This window comes from Pinus tabuliformis, chromosome 1_1, assembly GCF_031772625.1.
Source record: "Pinus tabuliformis cultivar Carrire ecotype Pingquan chromosome 1_1, CPIR1, whole genome shotgun sequence".
Taxonomy (NCBI): Eukaryota; Viridiplantae; Streptophyta; class Pinopsida; order Pinales; family Pinaceae; genus Pinus; species Pinus tabuliformis.
The window spans coordinates 236,177,759-236,195,567 of NC_142297.1; the positions used below are offsets into that span (position 1 = coordinate 236,177,759).

A 17,809-nucleotide genomic window follows, 5' to 3' on the forward strand; every position below is an offset into this window, starting at 1 on the left:
ACCAATCAAATGTCATGGAGTTGTTACAAAAGATCCAATGATAAATGATCATTGACATGGTTCACTTTGATCATCCATCAAAGATCTATTAATATACAACAACTCAACTTGTTTAAGGTTGATAAAATTGGTAAGACTTTCACCCAGGACAATGAATCAATATTAGCGTATGATTGATTGAATCATCTAGGCAGTGAGCAGGAGTGTTGTAAACATTTAATAGCTATTTAGGAATTGTAAATAACTATTGTTATGTGTGGACATTGTTAGCAACATAAATTAATTTACGTGGTTCCTTACAAGGTACATGTACTCATAAACTTATGTACATTTACAAGTTTTTAACTAAACAAGCTAGTCTTTTCACAATATATCATTTCTCTACTTATATCTAATATTTCATTGTAGTTAACTAAGTCATTAATAATTGGACTAATAAGAACATTAATTTATCTATGGATGTTGTGTTGAACATCAACCATTGGTTGGAATACTAGTGCACACTTTTTCAAGAGAAGAGAAATCATCCTTTCGTTAAGAAATCATATTAGTGCAGACTTATAATTGTTATTCTACATAATTGTGAATTAAATCTTTGTAACACTAGATCATTTATTCCCAAAATTTTCAAATAATACCAGATTTGATAAGTTGGATGTGTTTATTCAGTGTATTTATAAGCATTTTCTTGCAAAAAGTTAGATATTAACATTAATCAAAATTAGTATTTCTACATTCCCAATACTAATAAAAAGCATACTAAACAAAATTTGAAGATACTCTGTATAAACTCAATTAGGTATTAATATTAATCAAAATTAGTATTTTTACATTCCCAATACTAATGAAAAACACATTAAACAAAATTTGAAAATACTCTATATAAACTTAATCCCCAAAAATCCCAACTATATTGTATTTTTATAACAAAACTCTCCATCACAAAAAAATTATATTAATATTACATTTTATAACAAAATTCTCATCACAAAATTTTTATATTAAAATTATGTTAAAAATCTCTATCCCTTTACATCTTTAACTTCCGTATTATTATTATTATTAGTAATACATTTTAAATAACAATTCTAAAAATTACATGGCTAAACTGAAATAAATTAGTTGGTATGCCTGGATAAATTGATCTTTTCCCCTCCATAAACAAGCTATAGCTCATTGTACTTAATTTAATTTAAAAGTTAAGTCCTAAGCATAGCATCTCCATCCTAGTAACTCACGTTCAAAACATAACAAACATAATGACAGCAAAATATTTGTTACACTACCCGAAACATAGCCTCACCGGTTAACAAACCACGAGAAACACAGGACCCAGAGGACCAGCTAGCCAACATGAGACATTATTTTATTAAAAGGTTAAAATGAAGAATAATACTAAAGAAGGTTTGTTTGGCTATATATAATGGCAACGCTTACCTGAATGCATTTTTGCAACACTGAATACAGTACCTGTTGAGTGTTGTCTACTCGCGTTTCATTTGGAGATTGTCGAGAATGCGTTTGATTCTGCAGAGCCTTAGGAAAAATGGAGCTGGATTTGCTCGTTTCTATGGACTCAATTATGCACCGGCAATGCTCCGTCAGGTTAGACGCCTCGAAATTCCATTCTTATTCTCTCTTCTTTAAGTTTGGAAGTCCATTATAAGCATAAAGACGAGGGCTGATGGAGGTTCTCAGACTCTCGTAATAAGAAGAATACTGGTCTTCCTATGCTTAAACCGTAGTATTTGGCTTTCTTCGACGGTTTTCCTGTCGGTTGGCCCTAGATTGTGCTAAACCTAAGTTTTATTTTGTAAAATAACTGCTCTCGAAGCTGAGTTCTGTAAGCGATTAGGCTTTCAGTAATTTGTATGTGCATCTGTTAGCAATTCGGGATTCGAACCCGTTGCCGGATTGTTGAACAGTTTTGGTGGAATCCCATAAGGGCAATCTCTTTTGGTTGGAAAGATGTGCAGTTAATCGTCTCCTGAAAAAATGTGGAAAACTTCGCCAGTTGTCTACTGACATTGGATAATAAACGCAAATATTGCCAAAGAACAAAACCCCTGGAAAACGCAAATATTTGTGATCTTCTAGACATAAGCAGACATGACAAGCCTCTCCAAACTTTGAAAATTCCCTTCCATCGTCTCACGAAATTCTTCCAAAATCTCCGTAGAAACTGGAGAGATTCAAAAACCCTAAATGTATGTTAGATCAAATAGCGCAGGTACATGTTAATGAAAATTAAATTCCCTTCTTAAAGTCATTTGTATATTGTTAAATTTCAGCACTCTATTGAAATTGTAATCGGCATTTTCAAACTAGTTAGCCATCATGAAATGGGCACATAGCTTAGGGGTAGAGCAGCCCACATGCCGGGGGAGTATCTTGGATTCTATTCCTAGCCTATCCAAGTTTTAACTCGGTATCAGGGCTGCGGTTGGCTTGACTATGGGTTATTGGAATATCAATCATACTTCAAACATGGTTTCTTGTTGTGAAACAGGCATGTAGCTCAATGGTTTAGCATCCCATTGGCTGCGTTAAGTCTTCGGTTCAGTTCTTGGCCTGTCCGAGTTTTAACACACTCGATGAAGTTAATTCCTCTCCGAAGGTGACCAGCGACACTAGCAATAAATCATGTGTACTTTGCTATTGCATGAAATAGTAGCTCTGCCATACAAGTTTACCCAATGTCAACATTGAAGTTCTTATTTATCAGTCGTGTTATCCACTAACTATTTCACGAGAATTGAAGGTAGCATAAAGACACAATGAGAAGTTGTCAGAGGAGCAGCTTCACATTCACAAATAGGCTAATGTGATAAGATGGTTCAGAATCAGATGAAAATGTCTACATGTAACTTAAGAATCAAATAAATTTCTTACATAACAATGTAATTAACCAATGTAATTGCAATGACTGTTACAAATGAATTTTTGAGAACAGTTGCACAAAATTTGAGCATGAGTACCGTTTCTGAAATGGAGATGGTGTCAGAAATGTGAGCCCTCGAAATGTCAGGAATGGGGTAATGTTGAACAATAAAAGGATGATAAATTTAAATATAATTAGATGACGTAACCAGCCATTTAACAAGCTGGATATGGACCAATGATGGAAATGAGTTTCTTATACTGCATTTGATTTGGCATCTAATTTTGGATAACAACCAATTCTACATGTCATGTAGGGAAAGCTTTCAACATAATGGGGATGCCTAAATATTGAAAAATATTGAAGTTGTCCCCATCTATTGCTATCCCATTTCAAGGACTCAGTCAGTGGTTTAGTAGCCTGTCCATGTTTTAACGCACTTGATCCTGGGTTTGATTCTTAGCCTGTCTAAATTTTAACACGCTTGATGAAGTTATCTATAGTATATACCATAAAAGTTTACTCAATACCATCATTGCCGTGCTTATTTATCAGTGGTGTTACTGACTAAGAACTTTGCAAGTTTTTAAGGTAGTATAAAGACAAAATAAGAAGCTGCCAGAGGAACAGCTGCATATTCACAAATAGACTAATGTGGTAAGATAGTTCAGGATCAGATTAAACTGTCTTCAATGTAATTGCAGAATCAAAATAAATTTGATACATAACAGTGTAACTGCAATGACAGTTATAAATGGGTTTTTGACCAAAGTTGTATGAAGCTTGAATATGAGTAACATTTCTGAACTGGAGATGGTGTCAGAAATGTGAGCCCTCAAAATATTTGGAATGGGGTAATGTTGAACAATAAAAGAATGATAAATATAAATGTAAATATAAATAGATGACATAATCTTTTAATAAGCTTGATATGGGTTAGTGATAGAAATGAAGTTTTTATACTGCATTTCATTGGGCATCTAATTTTGGATACGACCAATTCCATATGGAAGTAAGGGAAGCTTTCAACATAAAATGGATGCCTAAATATTGAACAATATAGGAGGTGCCCATCTATTACTATCTCATATCAATGTTGGAATTTTGTGTAGCTCGGAAGGTATTTCCGAGAACGGAAAACCCACCAAAAGTAGTTGGTTGGGAAAGTTACCCAAAGTTGGGGTTTCAGAACTCAAGGTGGGGTTTGGGACCTAAAGAAACTAATTGTTTATTCTAAGGGCAAGAGAGCGAAAACCCTAAAGATCTAGAGTTTTTCTAAGATACCCCAAGAGAAAAATATAAATGGAGAGTCTAAGGAGAGGCTTCACACACACACACACACTTGAGAAGGACTTATTGTGTGGAGACTGTTAAAATTGGCAACTAGGGTCAAACTCCACGTGGGTCTTCTTATTTATGGCAGCTGATATTTTTCTTGGATTCCTCTCATCGAGAGGTGTAGGATTGATCTAAAGATCATCCGATTCTGACATGTATTCATGGTGATATGAATTTATTCTTGTTATGTGACAATTCGTCAAGGTCGGCCAGCAACCAAATTACCCCCACTTGTCCTCAACGTTTTATTATAAATAGAAGAGGTCTTCAAGTCATTTTACACTCACTTCACTCATGATCTCTCTCCACTTGTTTTGGGTTTTGGTGGCAAGAGAGGTCAAGATGATGAAGCCCTAGACGCAGATCAAAGAAGGCCCTAATTCTCTATCCTAGAGGGAGACCTAGCCGTAGTAAAGGAGGCCTATACACAGCTGAAGGAAAAGCTCTTATACAGCCTGCTAGTGCTACCACTTCTACAGTTGCAGTTGGAGATGATGATGAGGAGGAGCCATTGGCTGGCCTGTCTGACTCTGATCCAGAGGTTGAGCCAGATGATCTTGGCTCCTCTAGCAGTAGCTAGTAGTACTGGTCACAATTTACTTTTGTTGCAGAGGCCATTTCTAGCCTCCTTGGTTATGTGTTTTTATTTTGATCTCTATATCATCATTATGTATGTATTGGAAATTTGGATAGTGCACTGGATGCCATTTTGATATAATGGATATATGCATGAGCCTACTTTGATCATATGTTGTCTTCTATCTATATTCTAATCCTGTGTGTTTGGAAACATGAATGAAAATCTTTAAAATTATGTTTTTTTTTGGTAATAAAAAAAATTAAATATTTAATGTATTTTTTTACAACGATCGAGTCATTGAAATCGAGCCTGCCGAGTCGATATCGAGTCGGAGTCGACCCTTGGCCGAGTCGGAGTCAGAGTTTTAAAACATTGGGCTTATCTGATCTGAGCCTCAACCCCTTCTGTCTTGGCAGCGGCTGGGCATGCCAGAACTTCTAACCACCCTGCGGCCTTCTTTAACCCACAACGAATAACTAACACTTGCCTTGCCCTTCAGCTCTAGGTCTCGGCCCTCCAAGTCTGCCTTCTAAAGGGTATTTTTGCCAATGTGTTGATCCATTCATTATTTTGCTAATTTAGAATGACGGATTCCAATAAGAGATGCCATAAATTCATTGTGGAACATATCATGGCTTAAGATGCCTAATCTTTAGATCAAGCTAGTCTTTCCCTAAGGTAGTCGTTTAGCTTTGTTTTTAGATCTTTCTTGTTGTTGGTAGCATAATTATTGGAGCTGCTTTTGCACTTGAAGTTTTTGTATTATAGTGGGTGTACTCTTTTAGTCCCATTGACCTACTTTCGTGGTCATTCACTGGACATTAATAAATTCCAAGTCATGTTTTGTTGACTAGCAAGAATTGAATTAGGCCTGTTATCGCCCAAATTAGCAGGTCTCACTAAGTGTTGGAATTTCTAAGACTGACACGTTAGAAACCCTTCATGCACTTTATTGATTTATTCCTACCTACTTGTTCTGTTAATTAACAAGTTATTTACCATGTAAATACTGGAAATAAATACAAATGCATGCTCAACACATTACAGATCATCAACTGAAGGAAATAGAAACAAGCACACAAGTGACACCGTTGTTTTTGGACTAATGTCCCCGGAAATACCCAATGTGGGAAAACATGTGCAGCTATTTGAGGGTTTGATTTATTAAGCAGTTTCAGAATACAATTTGGGTGCCAAATCTGGCTCACCCAATAGAGAAAAATCTCGGCAGTAGTACCTCTCTACTTGGAAGTAGATATTCCGGCTGAAACCCCGGATAAACACTCCGGCAGCTCCACAACTCCAATCTACCCCTCGAAACCCCAACGTCAACCTCTCTTTGGCCCAGCGTTAGCCCACCGTCACTCTGTCTTGGCCTGTGTCAGCCTCTAGAGGCACTGCGTCAGTGCTCTGGCCCTCTGCGTCACCCAAGCTGGTCCTCTGAGGCACTGCGCAGCGCCTGGCTGGCTCTGCATGAACCCTTGGCTGCTTCTGCATCCCTCTCTCCAGCTACTACGCTGATCCTCTCGGTGCTATCTCTGCCTCTTAGCTTATGTATTCACTGCCCCTCAGCTGCAACTCTGATCACTCTCTCATCTTTCTCAGCAAACCCAGCCCTAGAAAGTCGAAATCTTGATCTCTTGGTGTGTTCTCCAAGTGACCCTCAAGCCTCCTCTTATACTTTTCTCATTGACAATTCAACGGCCAAGATTAAGTCCCTAATCAACGACTAAGATTAGATCTGGCTTGATCCATGACTTTTGGACCATTCTAACACAGTTTTATATTAATTCACATTAATATTTTATATTTCCCTAAGTTTAGACTTAGAGACTCCATTAAAAATATTAATTATTTTAATATCTCCCAAATTGTTTAGAATCTGTCCAAACCCTTTTTGGGTATTGGAGATCTCATGTGCCTTAGCCTCTCCACCAATTTTCGTGGCTAGAGCACATTTGATGCTACCCCAAATCAACACTCCCTCTTAGCGAGGACTATGCTCTACTTCTAGTAATACTTCTCACTGAGCATCACTCTGATCGTCTGGCATCGGTCCTTGTGCTGATGCTAGGCCTGCTGCCCAACATCCTCTGCATTGCTGCATCCTGTATTGCTACCCATGGCCCTGCCACTGCCACCGCTACATCCGTGTTGCAACTCCCTCTACATCCGTGCTGCTGCCCACAGTCTTGCCACTGCCACTGCTGCATCTGCACCGCAACCCCTCTCATCATGCTGCATTGTGCTGCCCATAGCACTACCACTGCTAATTGCTGCACTGCAACTCAGTTACTGAGAAGTAAGTAACAGATCTCCCAACTCTGACATCTCTGTCAACCTAGAGACACCCTTGATGCTGAAACTCCCTCTGTCGCTGACAAGTGCTCCCTCTCTGACTTTTGTGTTGTTGCAACAACTCCATGCATGTCGCACCGTTGCACACCTATCTATGCCATCTTGCATTGGTGCAACACTCCCGGGCCTCTCACACTGTTGTAGCCTGTTAAACACACATGGGAACGAGAGAAAATATGAAAGATAAAACATGCAATTCAATTTTTTTATTAACATGAGATATACATTTATAGTACATTATGTGACTCTTGGGTTTCAGATCCCAAGGTCTCTTGGACTGCTTTGGTCTATTCAGCTTCCACACTAACCCATTGAGGATTAGGTGTCCAACATTCCCCCCCTTAATCCGAAGGGTTATGTATGAGTCCAAGAAGAGAGCTGTAATGCAAAATGTGCAAAAAATGCATGGCAGCACTAGGCTGAATGTGCTCTATGAAATGTTGGTATAAAGGGCAGTGGTTTAAGGATGACCACCAACACTGGAACGCTTAGTGCAGTTCCCGGAACTCTTCCAAAACTGGCAAGAAACTGAAGTTTTCTGCTAGAGGAAGTGATCCTATTGTTTTAAAGAGGGAAACCTTCAACCATAAAAGGGAGGTCTCACCCCGCATAAAAGGTAAAACTTCAACCTGAAAAGGGAAGTCTCAACCTGTGATGGTTTAAGGATGACCAACAACTCTGGAATGCTTAATGCAATTCCTGAACTCTTCCAAAACTGGCAAGAAGCTGGTGTCTTCTGCTAGAGGAAGTGTTCTCAATTTTGTTCCAGGAATGCTTCCAAAACTGGCAAGAAGCTGAAGTCTTCTGCTAGAGGAAGTGTCCCAGATTGCCAACTGAAGGCATGTTCACGGGCATCTTTGTCTCTGGCTACAACTCTGAAACTGGTGTGGCAGGTTGTGGCTCAGGCTCGCTTGATGTGACTTTGAAGCTTGTAGATGACCATCATTTCCCCCCTGTCAGATACAAGGTGAGATGATGGAGAAAACTCAGCTGCAAGACTGTTCAATACTCTGGAACAAGTTCTGACATGTGTTTGGAATATCTTCTTGGCTGTTGATGCCCATTGCCAAGAAGCGATCCATCCAAGATGAATCTTTGTTCTTGCAGGACGTTTATTTCTGAAGCATCTGTGTGAAGAATGACTGGTTTTATGACAGTGCTTACATGGTTGAAGATCAAAACAGTGATCTTTCAAATGGCCAACTCGATCACAGTGTTGGCCTTTCACGATCTGTTGTTTTTGTTGTTGCTGTAGAAGAGGGGTAGAGTCTGGAACAACTGAAGCTGAACTGTCATGAGGAGCAGCTGAACTGTCATGAATGAATCCAACACTCTGAAACTGAATGGGCTTGGCATAGTCTGGAATATGAAAGGACAAGTCCTTGTCATATCCAAGACCAGTTTTGTGCTTGTTGTGGACAAGCTGTTCCCAAGGTCTGATGATGGGCTTGGGAAGTGCAGACTGAGTTTCTGCATCTGCATACACAACTGCTGCTTTATTTGAATGAACTGTAACATTATTAACCTGCTGCTGATGGGTGGTTGTCTCAATGTTCTGAACAAAAACAGGTTCAGAATGGTGTCTATTTTGATGTAGCTCTTCTTGCTGTAGCTGTGATTCAAGCTGCAAAAAATCGATCTTTTCCTGTGCATCATGCAGGCAGGTCTGAATGTCACAAAGAGTGTCTTTGCTAACATTTACCTTCCCACCAATAGTGGAGTGTATTAGTGTATTCAGTAACTCTAATACATCATCAAATCTAGCCATTGTCTCAACAAAGAAATGAGCACTCAACAATCCTAGTGGAGACTATAGTAAGTCTAGACAAACCCCAGCTATTGAAGATTTCAAAAATTAAGAATATCAGTTTGAAAAATACATTGTCCAATACCAGACTTTCAGAGATTCTGTTCTTTAAATTCTGTAGAAATTTCACATCTGACTAGACTTTTTTTAAAAATTAAGTTACGTAGCTGATTCCTTCAAACTTTATAGAACTTGCCTCTATATCCCTTATGGAAGCAAAAAGAATAAAAAATCCGCAAATACCAACAATGGAGACACGGCTCAAACTCCACGAATATACACAAGGGTAGCTCGACCTCTTCCTTCAATAATAAACCCAAGAATCTCAACCCCTCTTTTTTTTTTTATTGGAAATGACCTCAATGATGTAAAAAACTTCACCGAAGGTATTCAAAAGGCACTCAACTAATACCATATGCATCCGTTGCATCCCACTAAGAGGAATATCAGCTTGGGAAGTATACTGCCCAGGCACTAAATCTCAGTCCAGACTTCCAGATTGTAGCAGCTTGTTCAACCAGCAATTAATAGAGGGTGCAATCAGCTTAAGGCAACTCAAATAAGGATCGTGGCTCTTCCAACATTACCAGCAACAACTCGAAACTTTATGCAGTCAACAGTAAACCCCAAATCATGATGACAGGCAGCCCCAATGCACAGTTAACTACAACAACTTGGCCCAGATTTTATTAGTGGCTCATTCAGCTATAAAAGACAGTGACCACGGTTCTGGAATGGTGTAAATGCTTCCCTCTTCACACTCAGAAGAATAACTTGACCATTATAAGCTTCCAGCAATTTATTAACAGGTGTTTCAACCTCCTACTAAAGTAGCTCAATCCCACTGTAAAGGAGAACTCGTCCAGTCACAAGATAAGAAACTCGTCCCTTCTATTCTCCATGGAATTCGTACTAATGGTGGTTGGTTTTCATTACTGCGTTTGCTTCTTCAACCCAACTTCTGCTTCAGAGATTTCGACCAGCAGAGTGAGGGAGAATCGTTCCTATTTTATTGGCAGTGCCTTGGCTCTTGATATGACTGGAAAAATCGACTCCCAACTCTGTCTTCAACCTTTACGGTGAAATCTGAGTGATTTCACTTTCGAATACCATATGCAATGTGTTAAAAACTTCAGCAGGGCTTTATTATGTATTCTGCCCTCAAAATACAGAGATTCCAGCTAGGAATTTAGCCAATCACTAACAGATTTGTGTCTAGCAAGAATGAGAGGCTCAAAGTCCTTCCAACACAGATACAATAGATATGTTTCACCCTTAAAATGCTCAGGTATACCAAGATACGCTTTGTATGGATGCACAACTAAATGACTTCTTTCTTCTTTGAAATTCGAACTTCAACTATAGGAATGGATTACATATACCTCTGATATATCAACTCTATTAATAACAGAGATCTGAAGTAGAATATACCAGCAAATGTTAGGAAGAACAGTGGCTGTAGATAAGTGTTATAACATCAAAGAAGCTCCATCATTACAGAGAAAACACCACAGTGATAATATATGCAACGTATTCAGCTCCAAGACAGAGAAATAAATATGGAGTGTCTTCAATATATTCACAGCCACACATCCAATGAGATGAGGAAGTTTGAGACCCTCTATAGCAGAGGTACATCACCAAACATCACTTCCAATAGTCTATACTCATTAAGATTTCAAGCACAGGTATAGTGATATGCTGTTCAACTGAAACAACCACAAAAAATACAAGTTTGTAGCCTTGGGGCTAGATCATTCTTTATGCTCTTACCCTCTCCCCAACTACAACTCGCACAATCTTTAAGCATCGCAGCACTGGAAAAACTTAAGGAGTTCAAAGTCCCCTTCGCAGTCAAAAGCTCTAGCACATCTCAAGTAAGTCCAAAAATCCGCAGGGTTTGATCAAACGACAGAAGATCGCCGCTCAAGACTCCAGTACAATTCTCGCCAAATCTTTGCCGATAAAATTAGTTTCAGACAGCAACAAATAATTGCCTTTTGTTAAATTTGGACAACTAGGTCCAAACTCCATGTTCTGATGCTCAGATTAAGAGGCTAATATTTTTGTTGGATTCCTCTTTCTGAGAGGTGTAAAATCCATATAAAAATAGTCTTAATCCGATGAGCAGAACTTATATTTTGAATTTCTTATTCTTAATAAATTATATGTGCAAGGTCAGCCAGTTTTGTAATGTAGGCTCACATGCCCAACAGATGTGTCACACACCCTCATTGATGGATATATATACAGGAAAAGTTGGAGAGAATTTGATCACAACACAACTCACATCTTCCTCTCTCATCCTAAAGAGTACGAGCTACCTGGAGGACGAATTTCAGCCACACGTGGGAAGGACGAAGAGGACTTTTCTGCTGCTAGGGTTTCTGCTGCTAGGGTTTCGCAGAAGTTTGACCAGCGTTGACTTTGGTCAATGCTTGGTCCAAACAAGCTGAAAACTTGTGGGAGGTTCGATTTTTGAAGGCCGTACTACCTGGCACAAAAATCGAGGTCAAAGGGTTGACCGTTTTGCTGCTGCGTTGACTTTTAGCTTGCTGCCCCTGCGTTGACTTTTCAGGACAGCATTGACTTTTGTAGAACTGACTTGGGTTGACTCATCTACTGGTTGGAGGGTTGTTGTGACACATGCTGGGCTGGCTGACCAAAAGAGACTTTGCTGGTTGAAGCATCCTGTTGACCGCCGAAACGAACATACACATTTTTCCTGTTTCTGATTTGTCTTCTGTAAGATCTGCTTATATGTTCTATCTGCATTTTGCTTAACTACTTGTATGATTGTTGTGAGAAAAGTGAAATTGCTCTTAGCATAGAACATCTACAAAACTTTACACCTTTCCACTGATATAATTCACCGCCAAAAGCACTATTTTCTCTGGCAGGCAGATCAAGCCAGCACGCCTCGGCAGACAACTCTCTTCTGTGGCCAAATCCTTGAAATTAGTGTGATAGTCGATCGTGATAGTGGGCGGTCGAAAGAGGTAGCATGATAGTCGATCGTGATAGTGGACGATCAAACGGGTATGGCTTTGTGCAATTTGCCCCTGAAATGGAAATAGATAATGCTCGGACCAGAGGATTTAGCCCTTACTTTCGCAGCTAAGAGGTAGAACGTTTACGAAAGGTTACAAGTTCAATTCTTGGGGAGAGCATTTATTGCTGACCCAAGACCGGTCACGGCGGCGGAGTTGGTCTAAGGCACAATTTCAGGCACTTGTTCGAAAGGGCATCAGTTCGAATGCCATTCTTGACAACAAGCTGTCTTCAGTCTTTTCGCTACTTCCCGAAGATACTAATGATCAGTTCTCTTTAATTCGTTGTCGCTCACTGAAAAATAGGGTTCCGGAATACATTTCACTGAAGGCTCTCCTATCGATTGAGAAACATATACAAAACCGGTGTATACCAAAAAACCGCAGAGCCCATTCAACGTTCAATAAACCATTCAATGAACCAAACGATGATTCCACTGGACAGCGTTACGCATACCATTCAATATCGATCCATAACGCATTCAACAGGAGCATTCAACTTCATAACGCATTCAAACTTGAATCATAAGCATACCATTGGCATACCAGGAGCTGGACCTTCATCGATGGTGGCATGTCAGCCTCAGCGCTAAAACTGGAAACGACACTGCTATGATTTAATATACAGCAGCGTTCAAACAACCCTCATCAGCATGTCAGGCCAGTGCAACGCAGATTCATCATACACCATTCAGCATTGTCAGTCATGAACCAGCGCTATTCATGAAGAAATTTAACGTACAACGTTTATGAGGCCAGCAGCGTGGAGAGGGCAGCGTATGGAGGCCAGCGCTGTATATGGAAGCCCAACAGTCCAAATTCAGAGTCTTAGCACAATTCGAGCAGCGTAGCAGAGCAGCGTAGTAGGACTATGTCAGAGGAGTGAGGGCGGTTATAAAATTGGCAGAAAATCCATGACAAACTGACATATGACAAACTGAAAATCCATGACAAACTGAAAATCCATGACAAGCTGACATATGACAAATTGAAAATCCACAGCGTTTAGCGTTTACTTAAAAACGCATATGACAAAGGGCGCAGTCAATAAAAATGACAGACAGACATCTCAGAACCACTTGGACATCGCTGGACAGCGCTGGCAGTGTCAGGAGCAGCTAACATTTAGCTGAAGAAATATTCGTGAGAAAATATTCCTGAGATGCAGAATTGATGGCAGAAATGACTGCACAGAAAGGCCATAAGACAAATGGCTCACATTAATTATGCAGGGCAGGAATACGCCTGCTCTGATACCATGTTAAACACACATGGGAACGAGAGAAAATATGAAAGATAAATCATGCAATACAATTTTTTTATTAACATGAGATATACATTTATAGTACATTATGTGACTCTTGGGTTTCAGATCCCAAGGTCTCTTGGACTGCTTTGGTCTATTCAGCTTCCACACTAACCCATTGAGGATTAGGTGTCCAACATTAGCCTGCTAGCCTCCCGCTGTCCTGGGAATCCTGCACTGTAGCTCCCTCTGTCTCTCCATCTGCATCTGTCTCTACTGACATCGCCAGTACTGCTACTCCTCTTTGGGGCTCCCATAGCAAGGTCTAATCCAAGAGGCTGGGTACCTCGAGGATCTTGCCCCTCATTGCTTGTAGTCCGCCTGACTATAACTTGATGTCTCCCCACTTCTGCTCAAGTGGTGTGTGTGCACTCATGGCACATAGAACAGAAAGGATCCTGGCCTTCCAAATGACAAAGTTGGATGCCTCATCCAACCTGTCCTGATCCCTCAGCCCATTCATGGCCATCTCTCTGCTCTTCTTGTTGACTCCTCCGAGTCTCTCTACTTCTCGCCTGGAAGTTCTCTGTTCGACTCCTGCTGAGTCTCTCTACTTCCCGTCTGGAAGTTCTCTGTTTGACTCCTGCTGAGTCTACTTCCCGTGTGGAAGTTCTCTTTTCGACTCCTGTTGAGTCTACTTCCTGTCTGGAAGTTCTCTGTTCGACTCCTGTTGAGTCTCTCTACTTCCTGCCTGGAAGTTCTCGGTTCGACTCCTGTTGAGTCTCTTTACTTCCTGCTTAGAAGTTCTCGGTTCGACTCCTGCTGAGTCTCTACTTCCTGTCTAGAAGTTCTCGGTTCGACTCCTGCTGAGTCTCTCTACTTCTCATCTAGAAGTTCTCAGTTCGACTCCTGCTGAGTCTCTCCACTTCTCGTCTAGAAGTTCTCGGCTCGACTCTTGTTGAGTCTCTCTACTTCTCGTCTGGAAGTTCTCTTCTTGACTCCCTCTTAGTCCCGATTACCCACTTGGAAATCCTTCTGCCAAACGTTAAGTTGCCCCTCTTCGATCGTCTGTGCAACAACAACACTGATCCGGATTCCTTGGCTAGAAATCTGCCTCGGCACCAACTCCTTCTACCTTGGCCTTGCCCTGTTAGGTATTGTTCTGACTACAGTACCCACCAGCTCCACTCTGCAACTTGCCCACAACCTCTTAAACCCCAGCAAACTGAAGGTTAGAGTTCCTAGGCTTTGCGCAATCCCGGCACTGGCAAATCAACCTCCTCAGCCAACTGCGTTAGCCCTCCTGGCCTTTGCGTGGCTCTGCGTGAGCCTGCCTTTACCTCCCTCAGCCTCTGCACTGCCTCTTCTTGGCTCAATCTTGATGACGCAGGCACTGCGTCACCTCTTCATTGCTGCTACTCTGCAAGGAACAACTTCTGTCACTCGGGACAACTGTTTGTTGCTGCTGCTTTGTTCGGTTGATGTCCTCAGTTCTCCTGTGATCTGCAACCACCCTCTGATACCATGTTTGAATTTCTAAGTTTGACATGTTAGCAACCCTTCATGCACTTTACTGATTTATTCCTACCTACTTGTTCTGTTAATTAACAAGTTATTTACCATGTAAATACTAGAAATAAATACAAATGCATGCTCAACACATTATAGATCATCAATTGAAGGAAATAGAAACAAGCACTCAAGTGACACAGTTGTTTTTGGACTAATGTCCCCGGAAAAACCCAATGCAGGAAAACCACTCTGCAAGGAACAACTTCTGTCACTTGGGACCACTGTTTTCTGCTGTTGCTGCTTTGTTTGGCTGATGTCCTCAGTTCTCCTGTGATCTGCAACCACCCTCTGATACCATGTTGGAATTTCTAAGTCTGACATGTTAGAAACCCTTCATGCACTTTACTGATTTATTCCTACCTACTTGTTCTGTTAATTAACAAGTTATTTACCATGTAAATACTGGAAATAAATACAAATGCATGCTCAACACATTATAGATCATCAACTGAAGGAAATAGAAACAAGCACATAAGTGACACTGTTGTTTTTGGACTAATGTCCCCGAAAAAACCCAATGCAGGAAAACCAGTGCAGCTATCTGAGGGTTTGATTTATTAAGCAGTTTCAGAATACAATTTGGGTGCCAAATCTGGCTCACCCAACAGAGAAAAATCTCGGCAGTAGTACCTCTCTACTCGGAAGTAGATATTCCGGCTGAAACCCGGATAAACACTCCGACAGCTCCAATCTGCCCCACGAAACCCCAGCGTCAGCCTCTAGGGACTGCGTCAGCCTCTCTCTGGCCCAGCGTTAGCCCAACGTCACTCTGGCTTGGCCTGCGTCAGCCTCTGGAGGCACTGCGTTAGCCCTCTAGTCCTCTGCGTCACCCACGCTGGCCCTTTGAGGCATTGCGCAACTCCTGGCTGCCTCTACGTGAGCCCCGGTTGGCTCTGTGTGTACCCTTGGCTGCTTCTACGTCCCTCTCTCCTGCTACTACATTGATCCTCCTGGTGCTATCTCTGCCTCTCAGCTTCTGTATCACTGCCTCTCAGCTGTAACTCTGATCACTCTCTCAACTTTCTCAGCAAACCTAGCCCCAAAAAGTCAAAATCTTGATCTCTTGGTGTGTTCTCCAAGTGAACCTCAAGCCTCCTCTTATACTTTTCTCGTTGACAAATCAATGGTTGAGATTAAGTCCCTGATGAACGGCTAAGATTAGATCTGGCTTGATCCATGACTTTTGGACCATTCTCACACAGTTTTATATTAATTCATATTAATATTTTATTTTCCCTAAGTTTAGACTTAGGGACTCCATTAAAAATATTAATTATTTTAATATCTCCCAAACTGTTTAGAATCTGCCCAAACCCTTTATGAGTATTGGATATCTAATGTGCCTTAGCCTCTCCACCAATTTTCGTGGCTAGAGCATATCTGATACTACCCCAAATCAACACTAAGGTCCTCACGAGACGCTAATTTGGCATCACACAAGGCAATTGCCCATCGTCACCTCGGCACGAGTCCCCACCTTTTAGGCCAATTCCTACAGAGCGTAGGGAGTATTCCCCACACTAAGTACCCTCCAACACATGTTAGTAGAACCAATGCCTGATATTACTTCTTGGGTGTTGGAGTCTAGGAGTTAATTTTAAAGATATTCCTGAATTGAAGGTTTTACTGCAGAAAATGTAGACCAACAAGAAAGCAACACTCTAATTATGGAGAGTAAATCAAGAAATAGTACAATAATTGAGCGTTGAGAGCCCTTACCAAGATTGAGATGAAAAACCTTGAAAATGGATCATTTTTTTGCTGTTGTGCAACTTCAGGCCTGCAATACAGTAGAAAAATGCTGAAGCTACAGGTTAAATTCCCTTTTGGGACCCACAAGCCCATAAATGCTCAAACAAGGTGAGATTCTTGGGTGGAAATCTTAGAGCAATGAAATATGAATAAAATGAGCAGCCCAACATTTGATAATGAGTAATATGAAAATTATTCAAATTTTGAAAATATCACTCATGAAGAGGGATGAAATATGTAACAAGGTCAATACTTAGATTTCCTTTATGCAAAAAATTAATTTCTAGCAAGTGGGAAATTGATTATTCACTTTTAAAAATGTCAAGTTAGCCCAAAAATGAAGAATTGAATGATATGAAGATATGTACATTTAGCCTCAAGCCCTTGTGAGAGGGTTTCACTTACCATACAAATCTGTTGCTCTAAATTGAATTTGCAGGCTTATAAACTGCTTGTACAACAGCTTGATTTGCTTCAAATCAGCCTTCATACAAAAGACAAACAAACTATAATTTCATTGGGGCAATTGGATAAGATTTAGGTGCAACCCAAGTGATGGCACTAACTGAAAAATCTAAAATTGAGGTTAAGTTAGTGAAATGTTTTTGTATTTTTTTGATTCTTATATTTTTAGATTTTATATAAATAGAATTTTGGAAAAAGTTTTGGATTTTTGAATAAAACAGTGGTGAGGTTAAATCTGCCTTGTATTTTTTGACAAGAAAGTGACTTCTGAGTCTATGACTAGTCGCCCTCACTCTTGTCTAAGATTATATAGGGTAGCAAACTCAACTAGGAGCGATTCCCTCTATACCTTAAACCAATGGGTCAGCTATGGATTTAGGAGAGATCTTATCTTGTCCTTGAAGGAGAAACCAAGAGAAGGTGAGGCCTAAAATTTTAACTCTCCTCTTCCACGTTACTATGTAGCCCCTCAATTGTTTGATTCACTTTGTGTAATTTGGAAAATTTGCAAAAATCATATGAAAGAACAATATCTAGCAATGGCCAACAAGAAAGAGAAAGAAAAACCAATCCACAAGAGAAGTTGTTTGCACCAAATGAAGTTCTTATTATGGTACACGATCTTACATTTTCCCAACACACAAATGGGATGAGGGACTAGCCTTATATAATTTTCTTTCTAATAGCTAGATTGAAACCCTCTCCCAAAATAGTGATTTGACTTGTCCTCCACAACATAATTAGCTTTATGCTTGAAACC

The 17,809-nt window shown here is 40.3% G+C and overlaps 1 protein-coding gene across 1 annotated transcript in view; it reads left to right on the top strand.

Annotated features, from left to right (window-relative positions):
• Nucleotides 1-1,415: 1,415 nt before the first annotated feature.
• LOC149212395 (uncharacterized) overlaps nt 1,416-17,809 on the top strand; it is a 285,537-nt gene continuing 269,143 nt past the window's right edge. Inside the window, exon 1 of the mRNA XM_089391831.1 lies at nt 1,416-1,605. Coding sequence (XP_089247957.1) covers nt 1,516-1,605 — 90 coding nt within the window. The 5' untranslated portion in view covers nt 1,416-1,515. The remainder of the gene's footprint in view (nt 1,606-17,809) is intronic.